General features: G+C 46.1%; 9 protein-coding genes and 2 non-coding genes across 11 annotated transcripts; 4 read left to right on the top strand and 7 right to left on the bottom strand.

Moving 5' to 3' along the window:
• Positions 1-129: 129 nt before the first annotated feature.
• V1508DRAFT_420294 (nucleophile aminohydrolase) lies at positions 130-1633 on the top strand. The gene is made up of 10 exons (XM_066940726.1): positions 130-271; positions 349-363; positions 442-486; positions 539-571; positions 626-673; positions 731-796; positions 857-940; positions 1001-1115; positions 1180-1255; positions 1318-1633. The coding sequence occupies exons 1-10, from the start codon at positions 222-224 to the stop codon at positions 1434-1436; spliced, it is 651 nt and encodes a 216-aa protein (XP_066794828.1). The 5' UTR covers positions 130-221; the 3' UTR covers positions 1437-1633.
• On the bottom strand, positions 1504-5809 carry V1508DRAFT_420289 (P-loop containing nucleoside triphosphate hydrolase protein). Its single transcript, XM_066940725.1, has 5 exons — positions 4295-5809; positions 3653-4249; positions 2873-3598; positions 2441-2827; positions 1504-2388 (listed from the first exon to the last, which is right to left on the bottom strand). Exons 1-5 carry the CDS (start codon positions 5381-5383, stop codon positions 1813-1815), a joined length of 3375 nt encoding a protein of 1124 aa, XP_066794827.1. The 5' UTR covers positions 5384-5809; the 3' UTR covers positions 1504-1812.
• A 238-nt stretch (positions 5810-6047) lies between these two features.
• V1508DRAFT_178772 (NADP-dependent oxidoreductase domain-containing protein) lies at positions 6048-7221 on the bottom strand. Its single transcript, XM_066936123.1, has 2 exons — positions 6919-7221; positions 6048-6869 (listed from the first exon to the last, which is right to left on the bottom strand). Exons 1-2 carry the CDS (start codon positions 7097-7099, stop codon positions 6073-6075), a joined length of 978 nt encoding a protein of 325 aa, XP_066794826.1. The 5' UTR covers positions 7100-7221; the 3' UTR covers positions 6048-6072.
• Positions 7222-7762: 541 nt separating this feature from the next.
• V1508DRAFT_t63 lies at positions 7763-7855 on the bottom strand. The gene has a single exon. It is a non-coding gene; the product is annotated as a tRNA-Phe (tRNA).
• A 685-nt stretch (positions 7856-8540) lies between these two features.
• V1508DRAFT_420281 (STAG domain-containing protein) lies at positions 8541-12609 on the top strand. Its single transcript, XM_066940724.1, has 7 exons — positions 8541-8934; positions 9041-9334; positions 9383-9495; positions 9549-10793; positions 10842-11783; positions 11833-12178; positions 12233-12609. Exons 1-7 carry the CDS (start codon positions 8679-8681, stop codon positions 12424-12426), a joined length of 3390 nt encoding a protein of 1129 aa, XP_066794825.1. The 5' UTR covers positions 8541-8678; the 3' UTR covers positions 12427-12609.
• Positions 12549-13773, bottom strand: V1508DRAFT_372724 (uncharacterized protein). Its single transcript, XM_066937510.1, has 3 exons — positions 13589-13773; positions 13158-13532; positions 12549-13103 (listed from the first exon to the last, which is right to left on the bottom strand). Exons 1-3 carry the CDS (start codon positions 13621-13623, stop codon positions 12632-12634), a joined length of 882 nt encoding a protein of 293 aa, XP_066794824.1. The 5' UTR covers positions 13624-13773; the 3' UTR covers positions 12549-12631.
• Positions 13774-14299: 526 nt separating this feature from the next.
• On the top strand, positions 14300-14390 carry V1508DRAFT_t66. Its single transcript has one exon. It is a non-coding gene; the product is annotated as a tRNA-Pro (tRNA).
• Positions 14391-14532: 142 nt separating this feature from the next.
• V1508DRAFT_456570 (uncharacterized protein) lies at positions 14533-16270 on the bottom strand. Its single transcript, XM_066942656.1, has 3 exons — positions 15835-16270; positions 15604-15753; positions 14533-15556 (listed from the first exon to the last, which is right to left on the bottom strand). Exons 1-3 carry the CDS (start codon positions 15898-15900, stop codon positions 14621-14623), a joined length of 1152 nt encoding a protein of 383 aa, XP_066794823.1. The 5' UTR covers positions 15901-16270; the 3' UTR covers positions 14533-14620.
• A 116-nt stretch (positions 16271-16386) lies between these two features.
• Positions 16387-17721, bottom strand: V1508DRAFT_420271 (uncharacterized protein). Its single transcript, XM_066940723.1, has one exon. The coding sequence runs from the start codon at positions 17505-17507 to the stop codon at positions 16521-16523; it is 987 nt and encodes a 328-aa protein (XP_066794822.1). The 5' UTR covers positions 17508-17721; the 3' UTR covers positions 16387-16520.
• Positions 17722-17850: 129 nt separating this feature from the next.
• On the bottom strand, positions 17851-20317 carry V1508DRAFT_388456 (uncharacterized protein). The gene is made up of 2 exons (XM_066937867.1): positions 19816-20317; positions 17851-19759 (listed from the first exon to the last, which is right to left on the bottom strand). The coding sequence occupies exons 1-2, from the start codon at positions 20183-20185 to the stop codon at positions 18240-18242; spliced, it is 1890 nt and encodes a 629-aa protein (XP_066794821.1). The 5' UTR covers positions 20186-20317; the 3' UTR covers positions 17851-18239.
• A 1145-nt stretch (positions 20318-21462) lies between these two features.
• On the top strand, positions 21463-21833 carry V1508DRAFT_328324 (uncharacterized protein; the record flags this gene model as incomplete). The annotated part of the gene is made up of 1 exon (XM_066936628.1): positions 21463-21833. A coding segment is annotated over one exon (371 nt), but the record flags the coding sequence as incomplete, so codon positions are not given.

Below are 21833 nucleotides of genomic sequence, written 5' to 3'. Positions count from 1 at the left end.
ACAATGATACAAATAGAGTTCTTAATTAAGCTGTTTGAGGCAAAGCGAACTAAACCTTAGATGCTACCATCCGGGTAACAACATGAGACGCTCGACTTGTCATCTCTCTCGTCAGCGGCTTACTCGCGACATATCATACATCATATCATACATAATTTCATTTAGTCTGTTGATGACAATTCATTTGGTTAGAGGGATACTGGATATATTCTGATTTTAGAATGAATGGAATACAAGTTGATATGAAGGCGTTGAAGGCCGGTGAGGTCAAGTAAGTCGAGTTCGAAATGCCTGTGGTTGATGGTATCATCGGTAGATTCTTCACTAACAGCTGCTGATTTCTTATAGTCTTGGAACGTCGATGTAAGTAATATTGGAATGTCGTGGGAATTCAGACTGTGAGACCTGGGTTAAATTGCGGGCAATGATCTGACCATATAGTATGGCGGTAACCTTCGATGGTGGTGTTATCCTTGGTGCCGACAGGTGAGTTAATCACGTACTTACGAGTTTCAATATGTGCTAATATATGTCGCAGTCGTACTACTACGGGTGCTTTTATTGCGAATCGGTCAGTGGCCAGGAAGTGATGTTGATTAGGAGATGTAACTGATGTAGAGTTTAGTGTGACAGATAAACTCACGCAAGTTCACGATACTATATGGTGCTGCAGGTAGGTGATCTTGCTTCAGTCGATATGATTTACTGGACGGACTTAACGTTGGTATAGATCAGGATCAGCGGCCGACACCCAAGCCGTCGCCGACATCGTTCAATACCACCTGCAGATGTACACGTACGTACTGATGATTCAACCTATTCATCGGGCTCTAATACTAACTGTATTTCATGTTAGTGTCCTAAATGCTGAAGCGCCATCGACCAGAGTTGCGGCGGCGGTCTTCCAGGAGCTATGTTATGCCAACAAGGACATGCTGACGTATGTCCCTCGGAACTCATATGACATTTACGAGATCGAATGTTAACGCTTGAGCCTTAGAGCCGGAATTATTTGTGCTGGTTACGATAGTCAGTACGGCGGTGAAGTTTACAGTATCCCACTGGGAGGCAGCATGCATAAGCAGGACTACGCTATCGCGGGTAGCGGATCTACTGTAGGTCAAACCCATATATCACTCGCGTAGTTAAAAGTCACCAATGAATTAACTTCTCGACTAGTACATCTACGGGTTCTGCAACACTCAATATAAGCCCAATATGACCAAGGAGAACACCATCACCTTTATTAAGTCAGGTACGATGTCTACTCCTGCTGTGAATGGTTCCTTGAGAACTTTGAACTGACATATTTGGTAGCCCTAACGGAAGCCATAAAATGGGACGGAAGCTCAGGTGGTGTTATCCGCATGGTAGTGCTCACCAAGGACGGTGTCGAACGTCTGATTTTCTACCCTGATGACTATCAGAAGGATTAAATTGGTTGGTTATCAGAAGAATTTTGCTGAGGATTGTCCATATATGTCTTGACATAAATGTAACGATGGGCGTGTGTATATATAGGCGCATCAATAACTGTTTCCATTGTATGCATATACATCTTCATCTGTCTCTTGGCTGGCACCCGTATGTAATTACAGTGCGTAGTCCGTATGATACCTTTACATAACGCGGTCCGATATAACTATCGATGACGCACACTGGAGAATATCAAACGTTCCAAAATAGACAAATAATCCTGAGTAGTGGTAAAAATAAGTAGACAATCATAACAGTACTGAAAACAATCCCTACCCAAACAACAAATGCTACAACTATTTGCATTAAATATCTATTGACCATGTCAGCTGCAAGTCAAGGAGTAAGATATGCCTCCTCGCTCGCAAATCCAGCAAGCCACATCGGATCATCCATAACCTGGCCTGCCAGAACACCATTTTTAGACGCCCGACTCTTATACACGATACCACGTTCAATCCGCGAGTAGTACAAAGGAGTGTCAAGCTCTTCCGGACTCGGCCTCCATTCCGATGGCCCAATTTTGTCAAACAACGAATTCCGATAGCAAAACGACAGTAATGCTCGCCAATTTCCATCCCTTTGCAGAATATCGGAATTGCCGATTACAACAAGTAGTTCTTTGGCGCGCGTAATAGCAACGTTGAACCGCTTGGCCTCGTGGATCAGGCCCATACCTTTTTGACAGTCGCTTGCGACAAATCTCTCGCGAGTGCGTGTGGTGCACACGATCACGACGCGATGCTCAGCGCCCTGATATGATTCGACGGGGCCGACGTTGACGTCACGGAGACGTTGCTGACGGAGTTTGTGGCGGATTCGTCGAATTTGCTCTCGAAATGGTACTGCAATTGCGATTTCAAATGGCCTAACTAAATTTCTATCGACGAGATGCTTAGCGACTGAACAGCACTGCAGGGAGTTAGTATCTCCGCGACAAGAATCGGATTGAGTTCATTCTAACCAGACTAATCTCATCGGCATTAAACCATGAAATTCCCTCTTCGACCATCTCATCGGGACCTTTATTTTCAATAAACAGCATAGGTATATTGTGATTTGGTAACCGTTCCCAAGAACATAGGCCATTGATGTTCGTCGCCTCAGGTAGTAACGAATCATAGTAGAATAACGAAGATGGCACAGCAATTAGAGCAGGATGACTTCTGTAATTTCGAACGAGATTTGAGAACGCCGGACGAATGTAAGGAATTCTTGGTTTTCTACCATTCCGCAGTTGTTGCTTCCGAGCTAAAGGATGTTCGGCGTAAAAAGGTCGCTCCATCAGGCGTTCGAATAATGAGACGTCCAGCTGGGAGGCGTTGTCTTGTCGTGAAACTGTCCGCGGTCCCTAGACTTGATTAAAATATTTTCAAGGCAATTATAGATTACGCACCAGTTGTCGATGATCACCAGCCATAACTACTATTGGGACTTCGTCAACATACGACAGGTCAGGCAAAACTACCCTCAGAGGAACCACTGTCTCCGGCTCAGTACCCTGTACAGCTTCATCGATCAGCAGTGCACTCCAATGTAGCGTCCGTTGTGAATTTCCAAATGCCTCCATCATATATCCTTCTATCTTCGCCAGGGACCTATTACTGCATTGCGCCTCACTCAAGATATTGGCGTCCCTGCAAGAGCAAACGACGATTTTGTAGTTCATTAAAACCTTGAATTCTGGAATGACGAACATATCTTGCGAATCCACGCATTCGATGGCACAGAATGCGAGTAATTCCGTCGGTACCTCGGCAAACGCTCGTGTAAAGTGATTTAACCGGAACAGTTCCTTATTATTCAGATGAAGGCGAAGTCGCAGAGCTAGTGTATCTGCAGCAGCGTCACTGGGAGCGCAGAGTAAGATGTGACACCGTGGAGACACTTTGACTAACTGAAGGGCGAGCTCGACCATGGTTTTTGTTTTACCAGTTCCTGGTGGACCTGAAATCAAAAATGGCACATCACCGTAATTGCGCTTCAGAATCGAATCAATGGCCCGTTGCTGTTCGTAATTGAGGTCGTTATCGTACCACTCGAGATCAAAAACACCACTGGATAAGTTTTGTTGCATGATTCCATCTTCATTATCAGGAAATAGCATTTTCCGAACAAATCCCTGAATACATTAGGTGCTGGTATTCCGAACATAACTAAACTGAAAAATTCTTACCGATGGCTCAAGCTGCATCTCGTCATGTAACTTCTCGACACAATTTGCACATTTTGAATGGAACGCTTCATCTAGGACAAATTGCACGTTAAACTTATTCGACTCAAGAAGCAATCCGTCGATTCGAACTATGACTTCTCCCTTGGCTCTATCCACGTGCCAAATGTACCCTGAGTATTCGTATCCTGTAAATGCTTGGTTTTCATATGCTGAATATTGTGGACGAAGTTGTCGGAACAATAGAAGATCGCCAATTGACACCGACGGGGTGAATTCTCGAATACCAGGGCATTTTAACTTAAATAATGCCTTTTCATAGTCACTCTCTTCGAGACACACGCTGTACATGTCGTATGTTTTTAGTTCCTCTTTTTGTGCTTTGATCTCTATGTCAATAAGCTGGGAAAGTATGGAGTTGTATGTAGATACTGAAAGATCTGGTCGCCGAGTGTTAACTGCCTTCGGTTCATAGTGGAAGGGTGGAATTACTTCTCGAGATACTAATTTTGGGCTGGCAAATCTGTCGACATAGTCTTTAAGACAAAAATCTGGAGGCTTAGTCGACTCTGTTCTCAATGCAGCAAACGTGTTTACGTTCTAATGCCATTAGTTGCGGAAATAATTCTGGCATATAAGAAATACCTTAAGCCAGGCGGGAATAAATCTATTCGCGTAAATGTCTGGGGTCCACTCTAGCTCATCCTCGACTAATGCTCCATTTTGTGTATCTCTTTGCTCTATGCTCAATACGGTTGGCTGACTAAGTGTTGATGCAGCTTGTGGCAGCTTCGGCAAAATTCTGACATCTGAGTCTAGTTCATGTGTAATCTGTGCCAAGATACTTATAGGAGGTTTATGAAATGTTGATACAGGGGCAGTAATACTTGTTCGCGAGGTGTCTGATGAGTATCCATCCATTGAATGTAAATGTGAGTGAACTAGCGGCATCACTGTCTGAGGAATACCAGATTGATGTGAGCCGCCATTGGGGGTAGCATTTATTAACTGTGTACCATTCATGCGAAGTTGTGACATATCCTGTTGCAGCTGCGTATATTGTGTATATTGAGGTGGCTGCTGTGCTTGTGGAACGCCTGCTCCTTCGCCGCTGCGATAAATATTTGGCGATAACACCGGTCGCATATTTTGTACCATTATGTTATTGTAGAGCGACTGACTGGGTCTGCGTGTATAAATAGCATTTAGCTGATTTAGTAGGTCCATCTGACTTCGAATAAAGGCGGAATCGGTTGTGTTTTCTGGAATCACTTCATTCGCCTGATTCGTCCGTAACTGACAATGAAGCGGCTCGTTAGACAAGAGTTGCTTGTTTGCTGAAGACGACTGTCGCAGTTCAGGCTGTTGTTCAACTTTGGACGGCGGTGCTGTCCGGAAGTGCGGTAACTTCACAACAGCGACACCTGAAGGCACTGGGATAGATAACTGTGCAGGATCGAGTAGAGCAACTACATGTGGCTCTCTGTTCTTGCTCGGTGGAGCGGTCGCTAGGGCGGTGTATAGTGGGAGTGGAGTATTGAAAGATTGACTGGTAATCGCTGGACTGCTGAGTGGGGGTGCCCCTGCGCCGGGCATTGCAAACCCCATAGCTAGCCGTACGGGAGGTCCATAGGCATCTGCCTGAACAGCTGGGATACCAGGAGGAGGAAATTCTGGAAATGCTAGGCCAGGAAGGGGCGGGATAGACGTGGAGAGGTTTGGCAGCTGCTGCATAGTTGCGAATATTTGCGAAAGATCGGTGCTCCACAATAACTATGATCTGCTATTTAATGCAGGCAGTTGTATGTTGTTATATGTCAGTATGTAGTCGCTTTGGCGGTACCTCGCCGATTATTCCTGATGGTTGATTCTGAGCAATTACTTCTGTAATTAGGAACCGTAGAGCCTGACGTTTCATATGGGATGTTGTATCAGGGAATTGCGTGAGGTAATAGAATCTAGCCGATTTAATTGGTGCAGACTAATGATAGTGGAATTGATTGCTCGCTACTGTGCCAAAGCGCGTAATGATTATTGACATTATTATTATGATTTCGCAACTCGAATGGATGTGGGATGCTCGTCAGCTAATCCTCGCGAAGCGTTGCCTTGTCGCAAGCCGATTTACTAATGATCTCAATGGACACTTCGCAAACAGTTCTACGTTCTAGTTGCATTGATTGAAAATGCACAAAGCCTGTTTGTGATTTTGACCATGGCCGATAGTAACAACAACCAGAGTCAGTACAATGTAGATTATTATCATTTCATATACTATATTGATCAATCGATGACTAATCTTTCTGACATGCGAACACCGAATTATCTCTACAAATTTTGGCCCAATGTGAATACAAAACCAAACCATCAATAAAAAAACTAATCCATATTGAGACTCGTTGAGATAGCGATGCCGGTCCCCATTACTCTTTGGGAGCGAATTCAGGACCAAATGTGCCCTCCGCAGTATTGAACTGAGCGTTCTTGTTCAACTTGGACAAAGCGAAGACGTCCTCGACGTCCAGCAATTTGATCGTGAAATTCTCCCTGATACGCTCAGCGTGAACACTCTTCGGAATAACGGAGTTTCCCAAAGCAATCTGAAAAGAAATCAAAATCTGGTTCGGAGTGGCATTATACTTTTCCGCAATCCTCCTGACAACAGGATCGTCAATCAGCCTGCCCTCAATACCCTTCTCCTTTAGCTTATCTTTGTATGTTGGATTCAAGTTACCGAAAGGAGAGTAAGCGGTAACGTGAATCCCGTGGTCCTTGGCAAGCTCTCTGATGTCGCCACGTGTGTCGTACGGGTGAAGCTCGATCTGCGTAGCGGCAGGAACAATTTCCGAATTCTCCAACAGTCTATTCAATTGGCCGACAGTGAAGTTGGAAACACCAATATTTCTCACTTTCTTTGTCTCCTTGAATATCATCTCCATGGCTTTCCAAGTTACGACATAGTCTGTGCCCAATGGGTCAGCAACACCATGTCCATTCTCATCTTTAAGAAACAATTCTGGACCAGGCTTCAATGCGACCGGCCAGTGCATGTAGTACATATCGAGGTAATCAGTCTTCAACTTTTCCAGACTCTTGCTGAGAGCGGGGAGAACATCCTCTGGTCTGTGAGAATTGCACCATAGCTTGCTGCTGAGAAAGATCTCAGATCGTGGAACACCCGACTCCTGAATGGCATCGCCGATACTGTCTTCATTGCCATCTAGATCAGAGTTAAAATTTGTCAGTGTAATAGTGCTGGCAAGTCATACAAATGGTAGCCGTGTCAATGTGACGGTAGCCTATCTTTAGCGCTTCCTTAACAGCATTCTTAACCTGTTCGGGCTCAGCGAGCCAGGTACCGAGGCCAATTGCTGGGATAGTAGTGCCGGTGTTGAGCATGAAGTATTTCTCTGTAGGGTTAGTTTGCGTATGGGTCTGTGTGGTAGTCATTGTGTATGCTGTAAAACTTGCAAACTATGCAATCGAATGTATGAGGAGTGAAATCTTCAGCCTTCGTGCGAAAGAATGTAAGAAATAGAGAACAGGAATAGAAAAGATGCAAGATTTGTTGTATTTTAAGTGTTCCTCCTCATTGAAGCATGAAGTCAACAGTTGCAGATCGTTGCCAGATATCGCCACAGAGGTCAGAATTAGGCTCGACGATGCAAACAGAGCGTTTGGTATCGTGCGTTGATCAGAATCTAGGGAATCCGGCAAGGGGTAGGTCAGGACCCTGTGGGATCGCGTCAGAAAAATGTAAAAAAAACGTGGACGAAAGAAAGCTATGATCGACACTCCAAACACCGGAGTAGATTGCTAGAAGCCGATCAACAGTCATCACAGACGCCACTGACATCGATCTGGGGATGAGGACGGTTTGAAGAACAAGGCAAAAGAAGTAGGGATGGTCCGGACCCTTGCTATAATCATCGTTGTGTCATTGTTACCATATTCGTTGCTATAGTAGCCGTCCATAGTTTGTCAACAGCACTTTCGCAAAAACCGTACATATGAGATAAACAATATTCTACTTCCCATTTGACGGTTACTGGCTACTCTACCAATAACACCAAAATAGTATTAGACACAAATAATAACATACTGCAAAAAGATTGCGATGTCTGTGGATCGAACACAGGACCTTCAGATGTCATAACCAAAGTTCTTCGCTTCAGTCTGACGCTCTCCCAACTGAGCTAACCCCGCAATTAATTATTATGCTTACTTTGCGTGATTCTGTTGAAGCATAGAACAGGGTTAGGTTCTTTCGCCCTGGGTGCTCACTTCTCCGGTTCCCTCCCCGGGTAGTTGCCCCCCACCCTTCTCTTTATCGTCCTCGATTCGGACGTGGATGGTCCTCTCCGGTGGCGGGCTGCCTGGGTTGCTGTTATAGCCTCCTGGCCCCGGCAGGCAGCTGGTGCTGGCGCCTTAGGCCTTATTTCCTCCTTTTTTTCCTTCTTTTTTTTGCATTTACATAGCTTGTACTATACTTCTCTTCATCTTGTATACATAGCAGTCCTCAATACGACGCTGGGTTACATGTTCATTTGTTTTTCAGCCCATAATGTATATAGTTACTAATACATCGGCTTTTTCAATCAAAAAAAAAAAATAGGTTTTGCAATCAATAAATATGGGTTGATCCTCTTCTTTGCATCCACAGTCCAAAGATAACCGGAATGGAAGAAACATGCTGTTTTTGTATTGTCTTGTAGATATACCTCGAGATTGGGCTAGATTTGAAGAAGTTCTATGGAGTTTGGTACTTGCAATGCTACTCTGTTTTTCGTCAAGCCCAAAGTGACGCAAGAACGCGTCAAAAACCTAACCTCAAGTAACTCCGACGCGTAACGTCCGCGCTGCACGGTTCTGCCAGCACTGTCTACAAAGCCTTCGTCTGAAACTCCCCGAGCATCAACATACGAACACACCGGTGTCCCAGGTCGTACTATTATCGAGCAACAAATTTAACAAGATTTGACAGCTGATCACTTAACCGAGGACCGTGCGTTGTTTGAAAGACTATTAGATGCCATCGCGCACACTCACTCGCCGTCATCAGCGAGCACAATCGTCGTCGACGATGTCTTCGCAAGACTCCAGAGATTTACCGCCCGTGCCTCCAACGACAGCCGCGCGACTGGTCGTGAAACCGATTGATAGCGATGAAGAAATTGGCGAGGAAGAGGAGTTAATGAGTGTTGCTGGCATAATTGACAAGGCGAGTCAAAAGAGACAGAGGAATGCGATCGCGGTGTTCACATCCGACTCCAGGCGATATCCAAGTACGTAATTAAATTACTAAGCCGTGTTCAAGATGCTACTATGAATAACAGTTTACTGGAGACATTTCGACTGTATAGGAGCTAAAACTAACGCGTGTTTGTTTAGAGCGCAAGCGCGGCGTCTCGTCGCGTTCGGACTTATACGAGGAGCAAGAAGCATCAGAAGAGCAAACTTCAGATGCTGATGACGACGATATGCAAGATGTAGCCGAGGAGGCGGCTCTTAGCGATACTAGTAGTAATTCACCGACCACCTCTGCCAGACGGCTACCACGACCTTCGAATGGTGCATCGTCAGATAAACCTGCCACCACCAAAAACCAGGTTTCAAGTGGCCGCAAACGAGCGAGCGTCAGCGGAGGGGTCCAGGAGAATGGTGGCGACGTAAACCCGTTATTTGGTGCGTGTCTTGCGATGTATATGAGTCAGATTCTAACATGTGGCGCAGAGGCGGTGAAAGATGCAGGCACGGCTTTAGAAGAAACTGCAGCAGACTGGATTCAGAACTATGAAAAGAATAAAGTTCAGGCCATGATGGAAATGGTCAATTTTATCCTACAAGTACGTAATTTGGGATGACTTTATGGCTGACAGCTTCCGACTGACGTTCGTAGTGCTGCGGATGCGATTCCTCCGTGACAGCCTACGATATTGAGGATCAAGATTCCGTTACACAAACTTTGGCACAAATTCAAGATGTTTTCGGCAAAAAGAAGGTCAGCGACTATCCACTTGTGTCTAAGCGCCTTGAGTTCAAGAAGTTCCGAAGCCATCTTGTCGACTTTTTCGCAGCATTTATTGACAAGGGCGCTGAGCGTGAAACATTATACGAGGACGATTCACTTATGGAAAGTATTCAAATTTGGATTACTGCAATGTCCAGCTCGACACTTCGCCCATTCCGATATACTGCTACCACAGTCGGTCTTTCTATTCTCACCGCCCTGTGTAATGCGGCTGCCGATATAGCCAAAGCCACAGGAAGATCAACGAAGCTGCTGGAGAAAGAGAAATCCAAGCCCAGACCCGCAGTTGCCAAGGTACAAAAACTTCAGGCTACAGTTGACGGCTATGCACAAAAGACAGAGACCCTCGAGAATCTCATCAGTGACCTATTCGACACTATTTTCGTCCACAGGTACCGCGATATCGATGCAAAAATTCGAACTGACTGTATCCGCGAGCTCGGAAAATGGATGCAGACACTGCCTGATGTCTTTTTCGAGGGCGCCTACCTCCGCTATATGGGTTGGATACTCTCTGATGCAAACGGCAGTACTCGCCACGAAGTCGTCAAGGGCTTGACTAAACTCTACAAGGATAACTACTTCATCGGTGGTCTGAGACAGTTTACGGAGAGATTCACTTCTCGGCTTGTGGAAATGGCGACACATGATGTTGATCATTCTGTTCGCATTGCGGTTATTGATTTATTGGATGCAATTAGGGCAGTTGGATTCCTTGAACAGGAGGATATTGATACGGTTTGTGGGCTGGTTTTTGACACGAATCCTCGCGTTCGTAAGGCAGTTGTTGGCTTCTTCATGGCCAACATCAAAGAGATAGTCGTTGAAAAGTTGACTAATATCGGTAACGTTGAGGATATTCGCGAATACTTATCTGGCGAAGTGGCAGATGAAAGTGACGTCACCTCTGCTGAAGAGGGCGACAGAGACGAAAATATGGTCTCGAGATCCTGGTTCACGCTAAAGGCTATCGTTGAGGTTTTAGAGTCTTACAATCCTCAGACACTTGGAAATCCCATTCATTTGACCAAACTGGAGTTACTGATTGGTGGCCGTACTCAGTCTAGATTCTCAATTGCTGCGCAAGCTTTATGGAATGTTGCCCAGTTACCGGTACGTTTATAACTGACACAGCGGACATATTAACTAATCCATGTATAGTCTTGGATTGAAATCGTCAACTATGCGCTTTTCGATCCTTCAGTCTCCTTGAACGAAAAAGAAGATTCTATTGGATACAAGATAAAAAAGGAGATCGCATTGACCGCTCAGCAAGAGCAAATCCTCTTAGAAATTGGAATTGGCGCTGTTGAGGCTGCAGACAGGCCTCCAGAGAATTTAACAGACAGACGAGTCAAACGAGCAAGAGGCAATGAACGGGAAGAGCGCATAAAGGAAATCTCAGAGGATCTTATCCCTCTTCTTCCTAGGCTTTTCAAGAAGTTCTCGCCAGATCCTGAGACAGCCTGCAATGTTCTTCGGTATCATAATTTTATTAACCTCGACGTCTACCAGCAACTGCGACAGACTGTGGCATACCAGGACGTTTTTGACGCCATTTGTAAAATATTCATGTCATTTGACAACGCGTCGATTGTCCGAGAATTTTCTCAGGCGGTTTTACATGCTCAGTCATGCGCCTACGTATCCGAAATTGTTGAGCCGCGCATTCGAGACCTTCAAGACGACCTTTCCACCACATTCCGTGTCACGGTGAAAGGATTGGAAAATGGTCTGGCCAGTACGGTGTTCAGCAAGAATGTATTAGCCGCCATCACCACCGTTCTCACTAAGCTCATGCATGTGTCGTCGATTACAGATACTTCCGAGACTCTGGATTATACACCTCGCGATACGGAGATCCCGAACTTAAGACTTATTATGGCGCTTCTCGACCGTATTGCCTCGCCGGACGACGATGAAGTCGACGCCTTGTGTGCAGGTGTTTCAACGTTGCGGTTTTACGTAATGTGGCGCGTGAAGCGGGCTGTTGATCTCAGGTCGACCGCCGCTTTCAACGACTTTAGGATAACTTTGGACGAGATCATGGAAAGATTCGAACGCATCATTTCGTCTCATGCACATCTAAGTCTGAGACACAATGTATGTATTGCTCTAATACTGACTAGCTCGCATGCTCACGAATATATAGGCGATATGCGCGACAATTGACTTAATGGTCTCCCTGAACGTCCTGGTCAAGAGGGAGAATTCGGACCTCATGGGTATCGACCTGGTCATTGCACCGAAACTTCAGAAGACTATAATGCACATTTTTTCGCGGGAACAAAAGGCCTATGCGAAGTCTGCGAAGATTAAGCTTTCGTCTGGCGGACCAATGTCCGCTGAAGCTGTTGACGAGGCTGCAGTTGACGATGACGAAAATGTCGATGAAGAAAGCAATCAGAGTAGCGACTGGGAAGCGCTTAGTAAAAAGGACGACGAGGAGGAGAATTCAGCTGAGGAGGAGGACGACAACGAGGAGGTGACCGAAGAAGGTAAGACTCCATAGAGGATTGAGATTGGCGTGTGGCTTGTTAACCATGGATTAGCTGTGCAAAACATCGAGACCGAGATCAGATTGTGTGAGGTGACTGGCAAAATTGTTATTGGTGTGCTTATCGGCTCCATGGACCAAAGGTGGGCGAAGCGACTCCTCCAGAATTCGAAAGCGTTAGGCGCAGGATATGACCGAGTCGTTAATGAATTAAGAACTGTGGTTGCAACCGAAATCCAGAAGAAGTAATTCAGTTACGCTGTTGGTTGCTTGCTATGATGAAACATAGATGTGGGCTTAGTTTTGTGTACTGGGGATCTTGTACGAATATTTAATATTGTGAATACCGTGCTGCTTTGCAAATAAGGTGATGTAAATTATTGTGTAATCTTTATTAGTGACTATTGTACAAGTACGATAGATAAACGCCTGTGTTTCCTAGCTACTCGATAATCTACACCGCATCTTCGGGATGCAATTTTCGTTGGTTCCGCTCCACCATCGCGCGGTACTTGCCAATAACTTGTTGTCTTTCCGCCTCCAATACCAGTCTCTCTGACAATGGTCCCGCTTTCTTAGGAACGTTCATTAACTTTTTTGACGGAGGTTTCAAGACCGGCGGTGCAGCTGCAATTTCTCCGAACTTCGGAGGCGCAGGACGAGACAGCCTCTTCCATGGATCAGGCGAGCTTGACCGCTTCGTTTTGAGTTCCATGTATCTCCGTTCCTCTGCCTCATCATCGCTGTAGTCTACACCGTCGTCGTCATCTTCTTCTGCTTCTGCGGCAGTTCCTTTCTTGTGCTTTGACCGAAGCGGTTTTTGACCATTTGCTTCTGCGATTTCCCGTTTCTTCATTTTACGGATTGCTTCCATTGATGGGGCTCCCGATTTCGCTCGCACGACAGGTAGTGCTTCGTTGACTCGTCTATGACTACATTAGCGCTCATGCTATAATAGCGACAAATCGATAGTGGAGTACCTCGTAAAATCAGGAAACGATTCTCCAGGCAACATCTTCAACTCCTCCAGCTTCCTAGCCCCACTCCTCGCCTTCTTCTCTGCGGCTGCAACAGCCTCTAACCTCTTCTTCTCCTTCTTTGGGTCACCTTGCTTCTTCTTCCTAACGTTGCCATCCTTCTCGCTCTCCTCTAATGCACCTTTAGCATCTATTCCCTTATTCAAACGACTCATCAACTCCGCAAACGCGCGAGGCGTATTCCCACCGACTTCCTCCTTCTTCCTCGGCAGTTTCTTCTTCGGTTTGCTCACTTTCGCGCCATCCTCTGTTCTTGCTTGGAGTTTCTCTTTGTCTATTAGTGGTGGTGAATGTTGTCGACGTCGTGATCCTCTGATCCTAAGTCCTCGCTTAGCAGTTCATGTCTCGCAAAGCCATTAATTACTGATACGTACTTTCGTGTCGACTGCTTGTGTCTTTTAAATTTCATATTGAATTAGTAACCTGCACAAAAAACTTTTGGGAACTTTGGAGTTCAGACTGTAGGTTTGGGAGTTTAGGATTTCTTGCTATTTACTGCCCTTGCAGATATACTTTTACCATCCAGAATTTTAAAAATTCTTAAAACTATACATAATTGGTTTAGATATATTGATATATTGATTTGTATAGCCAAGTACAGCCTACAGCATACCCAAAATGAAGTGATATAGCAAACATGGCCGGGCTAGAGTGAATCAGATGGTTCTCAATTGTTACAAGGTCAGCGGTAGGTGGCTGGTGAAAGGATAATGAAAGAAGGTAAAATTCACATTCTGTTTTATTTTAACATGACAAAACAGTTTATGCAACAATCAGTATACAAACTACATTACACTGGGAGATGATAATTTTTTTTCTTTTGGCAGAAATCGTGATTTGGTAGCGGGCTGTATCACTTTTTTGATTGAAAAAGCCGATGTAGTAAGTAACTACGTGTGTCACGTCTTTTTATTTGATTGAAAAAGCCGATGTATTAGTAACCATATACATTATAGGCTGAAAACCAATTGTACATGTAACCCAGTGTCCTATTGATGACTGCTATGTATACAACTTTTTTTTTGATTAAACCTTTTTTTTTGGAACGTATATTATTATTCGAACCAGAGTTCTATCAAGTGGTTGGCCGTGTGGTCTAGTAGTATGATACTCGCTTTGGGATGAAAGGCTTCTGAAGATTGCGAGTGGTCCTGGGTTCAATTCCCAGCTCGGCCCTGATATTTTAATTTGGGTTATTATCTCAATATTTTTTTATGTTTGCTTTTGTGATTCGAAGAGTACATGGTTTATGGTAGATATGGGTCACTGGAAGTATTTGCGGGCCCCAGCAACGGCAATGTGGATCTACATTTGTGTACGCTGTACATAATAACTATCCCATTATAATCAAAACAAATAACAAATTTCACGCTGACCCCCGAACAAAACGATCGCACTGGAAAATTCTAATGAACTCCGACTACAGACAACTCCAAGGTCCACATTCGTCTAACATGCACTTTCACCTCGACATCGGGATCAAATCCTTCGATGCCCTTGACAACTAACTGGTCCCACCAGCATTTCCGGGCCGGTTTTCGCCAGAATAGAAGGAGTTTCTGGGCCATGGGATTGACGGCCATTTGCTGATGTTGTTCGGAAGATGATTGTAAGGTCGGCGTTCCAGGGTCGGCCGTGGCGAGGAGACGGACCAGTGCCAAGGAGCTGATGACTGTCTTGTTTGGCTCGCGTTCTCGAATACCCCATTCGTCTGTCTCATGGAATCCGGAAGAGCAGAGCATATCGAGGAGATGCTTCTCAGCTGTTCCTGCCGCTTGAGCGTGGTCGAGTGTTTCGCCGGGAGATAAGGGCACGGCATCAGATATTGCTTGTCGCGCCCGCTTGAGCGCAGAAAATATCCCACGTTCGGCAAGTAGCTTGTTTCCTACCCCGATTTTGAGACGCACGACGTCGGCGTAGGTCGGTGGTTCTTGGATGTACTCGTCCTTCCAGTCGGCATTATACGGCTCTGGAAGTTGCAGGATGGCAGAGTGAGTTAAATCCGGTCTGTTTTCGAGTTCGGATTGAGTGATAGAATGGTGGTGAAGCAGTTTTGAAAATCGATGGGACGGGGAAGTTTGGCTTGTCGTAGAGTGTGTTAGCGGTACTGTCCGGTTCAGATGGGCGACTGTGGAGGGTGGGATGACGTAGTAGTCGAGGTCTTCTTGTAAGACTATTATGGCGGGTTTGAGCGCGAGAATGGAAACCGATGAGGCCAGCGGTGGAATTGCGGTAGCAGAAGTTGGTGGTGAAGATGTCGGCGAGGAGGGCGGCGACGGTGTGACAGTAGTCGAGACCGCACGGAATGTGTCGACGACGTAATCGAGACAGCTTGGAGAGAACTAGCAATGTTAGGCAATATTCACAAATTGTACAGCATGCTACACACATCAATTGAGATAATATCGTGGCCGGATATATTGTTGACCATGTTACCCTGGCCATCGACAAAGACGCCGTTGGGAAAAAGACACAGGAGCACGCTCTCGGGGAGGGCCATGAGCTCCTCTCGCTGAAGGACGAAGCGGTGGCCACGGAGCTCAAGGGTGATAGTGTTGTCGCTGACTGCGTCGGCGGGTGCATCGGAGTGGGAGAAGAGGCCGACGGTGTGAGCCTAGACCTGGGCGATTATGCTGTGGTGAGCAGCAGCAGCAGCCGCCTCGCCTGTGGCCGGAGTCGCGGTCATGAAGAGGGACAGCTGCGGGAGTGAGGGCAGCGGGGTATACGGCGGCGGCGGCGAGTCGTCTTCTGCGCCTGGCGGAGGAGGAGGCGGAGGCGGCGGAGTGTACGCGGCTATGTGCGGCGACGTGATGACAGTGGTGCACTGCGGCGGCGACTGCTATGACAAATTGACGATGCTTGAATCGAATGTCGGTTGTGTATAACACTTTGATAGACGACGTTTTATAGTTCTGAGTGGTGGCGTGCGGCCTCAATTAGCCTTTATCGATCTCGGAGGTGCTCGATTGGACCAGTATATGCTGACGATGGCTGCTCAGTAGAGATAGGCGCGTGCTCGCTCGTCGGAGGCGGACACTGTGGACGAAGGACGTTGGAACACAAGCAGGTGAGTGAGAGCATCCACGTCCTACTGCCAACTTGGGATGGTGGTTAATTACCCGGCGCTCCACAATTATATGGTTACGGCGCATGTTATTAATTAGTTAATAGCTATTATTTATATTTAGGCTTGCATAATGGATTATGCAAAATGTATTATATCAGTATTGATAAATAAAATACGCATAAGCCTGTAACAGTAACATGATACGCCGAACCACCAACATAATAAAATGCAACCGACATTTAAAACGATTCTTCCCACGCTCCGATCCGAAACTTCCTTTCGCCGCCCAACTCTTTCTGTGCGCTGCCAAATGGCGAGCTAATTACTCCGCCCCCAGCAGCGTACGATTCAGCGTATCCGCCATTACTAACTGCCTCGACCATTTTATTGCCTTGCACGACAACTTCCTTATCCCGCAGCCGCCGCATGAGAGCAAGGAACGTACTATCCTTGAATTTCTGTGTCTGATTCGACTTTAACGATTCCAGTAATTCACTAGCAATTGCGGCCAGTCCGTCGTCATCCTCCTGCTGATCCATACCCTCCTTTGCCTGCTCCGCATTGTCCTGCAGTGAAATCGCTTCCTGGATCCGATCAAACTCCTCCGTAAACGCCGCCTCTTGCCGCGAACTTTCCGCAGTGCTACTCCGCGTGGGCGACACAACCTGTTGATGTATCGGCACAGCCTGAACATAGGCAAACGGCTGGTGCGACATCCTAAATGGATACCCACCAAACTTCACGCTCTCCTGTGGCACTGTGACTGGAGGTATACTCGCTGGTCCATCAAGAAACTGCACGAAATCCTGGTGCCATGAAGCAGTGGATGACAAACGCGCCTGTTCTTGTCTATGCTGCTGCCGAAGCGCCACATGACCTTGCTCCTGTGCATACACCATCTTTTCGACATAATGACGATGTTGCTGCTGCAGCTCAGATATCTCCATGCTGGCCAAATCTCCGGAAATGAAATCTGCACTCCCACTCGCCGTCAAGCCTGTACTCGCTCCCTGCGCACTTAAAAACGCAGCATATCCACCATCAAGACTTCCCTCCTGCTGCGCACTCGTGCGAAAATCAGCACCAGCAGATGACGGCCCGGCTTGTGACGGCGACGACGACGACGACGAATGAGAAACTAAGCGGTCTTGCTGCAGTGACCGGTCAGCTGTCGCATGCTTCTGGAAGGCGCCGAGTGGCGTTGATGGACCGCACGCTGCGTCCATTCCGTAATAGCCAATAAGTTGCAATTATATATTAAGCAATATAAATATTCTGATCAGCAGTATTGCATATGAAAGAGTGAGAGTGACGAACGGTCGTCGAGGTGATTTCGAAGTCAGCGAAGAGTGTGGGGTGAGCAATTAACGAGGCTATCTGTGCGGCGGTGCCAGGTTGGCCGAGGCCTAAGTTGATCAGAGTGGGCGTGGGTTAGGTCTCTTGACAGAGTCGTGTGATGTCAGAGCCGAGAGTTCACAGGGCTCTGCTTAATTTTGTAGACGATGATTACAAATATGTAATCCCATTATTAGTTGAGTCGTATACGAACATTGGAATATAATGAGCTTGAGACTGGCAAAAACACTGTCGATGGGTCTACTTCTCCTAATCGTCTATCAAAAACATTGCATAACTGATAGATGCATTCGTACTCAACAGCCACAAATAATATTAACAATATAATACACGATACCAAACCAAGTCACGTCAATGCCGTCAGACGCATATTCCGGCAACATCCCGATCAGTACCATAAAATAAATAAAATACTAATTCCCAAAAAAAGAACACAATCAGACCGCGACCCTAGCAAGTAACATAAATCATATCCATATAACAATGAAATCAAAATCCCACGCACATAATAAGTCACAAACAAATGTACAGTTGACAGTATAGTAAAAATTTCAGTTTGTCTTGCCATATATTCTCCGTGCCACCTTCGTCTATTTTGCAATCTAGTATTTCGAATTCGTGTTTCCTCGCGCGGTCGCTCCGAGCGCTTCCAGCTCCATGACTCCCGGCAATTGTGCGGTGGACTTGATAAAACTCGCGCGATCGTCCCGCATGGGCTGGTACCGAGTGTCAGGGTTTTTGGATAGTAACGCGAACAAGCACGAGATGATAATCATAATGAGCAAGACCAACGCGAATGCGGCATTAAGAACAAAGAAAACGACGCCCATCACACCGATGACGATACTAGGGACTTTGGTCACTCCCGTGAAGAAGAAGAATAGAATCGCATTCAAAAAGTTGACCGACTGTATCGTGATGTTGAAAATATTCGTGCGCCGATCCATGTATGGCTTCAGAATTGAGATCAAGAGCAGATAGAAGAACTCGATAACCATGAGGACGATGCCCTGCATTGTGCCAGCACCCTGACCAAATGCGATAAAGCAGGCCTTAATAAAAGTATATAGCAGGACCGGAACAATGAAGTAGTAAGCGGTCGCTCGGAACTGAACATAGACGAAGCCCCATCGAGTCAAGGCTGCAGAATCTGAATATAAAATATACGCTGGGTTTTTGTAAACCGCAACCGAGCGCTTGGCAAGGCGGATGACCTTGAATGCGGCCCAGGCTAAAAGACCGTTGACCATAAGCAGCATGACGACAGCAAGCACGATAGCTGCAGGCGAATCGCGCTCAGTGAGCTCCCAAAGTGAAAGAATTGTCATCTGCGGGAACCCAATCAGAATCATTCGATACATTGTACCCTTTATGATAGTGAGCCATCTCTGTCTAAACTCGCCGAATCGGTCAGGAGCAATCCAATTCATTCTTGACAGTCCCTCAAAGATCAACTTGAGCATGACAAGGATGAAGCTGATGATGAAAGTGAAGAAGATGAAGAATGTGAAACCCGTGAGAAACAAGTTCGTAATCTCGATACCGGCAAGATACGCGACACGTCTGATACCGTGAAGAGTATACGTAGTCGATATAGTCGTAAGATCAGAGTTGTTGTTGGATCGGGCAATCAAGCCAGCCGATCGTTTGGCTAAGTACTCGAGTGAACGCTTCTGAACATTAATTGAAACCGAACTCAGATTTTGGAGGAGAGTGGATGGTGTACCACCAGTGGCTTGAATATACCAGTTGAAAATCGACTGCATGAAATTTACTTTGATGATACCCATGGTCCATTCAAAATCCTGAGCCCACGCCGACGTAAGCGGTGGAAGCGTCATCGAACACATGCCAATAATCGCAATGTTCTGGAAATACCCGAACAAGGACAATCCGTTAGCGGCCACGTGTGCGGCGGTGGAAGAGTGGCCCAGGCCAGAAGCAACGGCCGAGACAACGAGGGCGAGGCCGGCAATTACCGCGGTAACCCATTTGACAATTGTTGAGTTGACAGTCTTACCGTTTGAAAGTCTGGCATCGACACAAGCAAGCTGTGAGCCACTGGAATTGTAGATTACGACCCTTGCTGTGCCGTCAAGGTCTGGAACTGTGTAGGCAATACCTGTACGGCATATTAGTATTCACAATAAGCAAATCGCAACCCAAATCGCAAAATACCAGGAATGCTGTTGATGACACCAACGTCAAGAGTCGTGTCCGTTTGAAGATCAAATTGACCAGGCTTCATCGGGCACAGCTGGTCCATCCCAAGGTCGCATGGGTTAATTGTATCGGTGACGACAGTCAAGCCATAGGCGTCAATCGTGAGCTCGGCGGTGACATTTCCCTCGAGCGACGAAACAGCAACAATGTCGATAGAGATGGTCCTATTATCGGGTGTGAAGATGACGTTGAACAACGAGGCAGAGAAGTCGGAGTTCTCGATACAAGTCTGGAGCGATGTGGATTTGATCAAGCGGGTCGCGGATGCTGGCGGAAGGGTCGCCAGGCCAGCGAGCCCGGCCATGAGCAGAGGAAGATATCGCATGATATTAATCGATTGCCGCCGTAGGAGCAGTTCAATTTAACACGCTGAAGTGGTGGAGGGAGGAGAAATGTTGTAAAGAGTGAAGATTAAAGGCCTTGTGGTAAGTAGATCGAGAACAGATTCGGCAGCAGGGGCAGCACGAGCACAGTAACTTTACATTCTCCACGCGCGTCGAGAGTTCGCTGCACTATTAATAGTCCATGCACTAACCATGTGCACTTCTGTGGTTTAAACGCGACATTATTACACGTTTAAGTTGTGATGAGGCTGGCATTCCTTGTTAGTGTCAGTCTTACTGCTCGAATAGGGAGGAGTTGGGGATTTGGTGTCGTACTCACTATATAAGGAAATCCTGAATTAAGATTGATATGTCGGCGATTATTCATTTACCAAGAGTCACGTAATCGTAAGTTCGTAACACACGAAAGCATTATAGGGTTTGTTACATTATCCTACATTTGTAATGTTCGCATTCCTGATGGTATCGTAGTAATATTCACCCTTGTTTTGCATTCAGCCACACACCACACACGAGAATCATCGAATCTGCAACCATTTTGTGGTTACATGTGAGACTCCTCCGTATAAACTAAAACTTGCGCAAGTTCAATACATAACTAACTTAGGGGTGGGTACGATTACGGTACCGTCAACTTTTGAGATTATCGTAAAGTTAGTCGCAAAATGGAAGCCCTAATTGTAAAGTAATCGAATAGTAATCGTATTCCTTATTAGGAATTACCCTTTGCGTAGGAAACCTCTGTCCTCTGAAATATCATCAAGATTGGGTGAATCAATGGTTAGGGTTTAGAGACTTAAATGTCCGTGTAACTATACGATTCTTTGAGAAGACACGTCAGTTGCCTACATCCAGCACGTCAAAGAGATCCCGAGCTAGACCTGTTACTGAGTGGCTCTGGGCATACTTCACCGTTACAGTATTACCCAATAACCAATTCACCGATAAGAGGTCCGAGAAATTGGAAGTTGAAAAAGAAATTCGCTGTCAGCAGCCTGGCTGCGAGCTAGGGGTGTATACGATTACGGTACCGTCAAAATTTCATATTATTCGTAAAGTTAATCGCAAAACTGAGAACCTAATCGTAAAGTAATCGTATAGTCTACCCAAAAATCGTATAGTAATCGTATAGTAATCGAACCCTAATTAGGTATGGCGTAAAAGGTTACCCTGACAACGCGTGAAACGCGGTCGTCTTAAACATACAACGAACGATCTATCTATTATCATTTGCCGCTCGCTTGACAACTGAGAAAATATTGATCCTCCGACGCGACCCCGCCGAAAGGAAGCGGTTGATTATTTATCATTGAATGATGGCTACGAAGGAGATGAGCCGATGGAGAATATCTTGCTTGACACCGCCCAATCGAGCATCGAGAGCTCTGTTGATCTAGGACCCGAGGATTCTATCAGCCAGATTGTCTTTCAGCCATCTTCTACAGGAGTAACTGCGGAAGTCCGCGATCTTGGATCCTCACCGATTCAGACGGTCTCCGATATTTCTCAACGCACTCGTGGGCCCACGAATAACTGGCTTTGGGAACAATTTGAAATTACAACACTCAGCCAACAGTGGAGGCCAAAGAGGTCCAAGAAGCTTCGAAATGATCAGTTAATAACTTGCAA

This window comes from Lipomyces doorenjongii (assembly GCF_038497915.1).
Source record: "Lipomyces doorenjongii strain NRRL Y-27504 unplaced genomic scaffold V1508scaffold_37, whole genome shotgun sequence".
In the NCBI taxonomy this organism is placed as follows: Eukaryota; Fungi; Ascomycota; class Lipomycetes; order Lipomycetales; family Lipomycetaceae; genus Lipomyces; species Lipomyces doorenjongii.
Note: the sequence above shows the minus strand (reverse complement) of the source record. Positions and strands in the feature narration are given on the sequence as shown.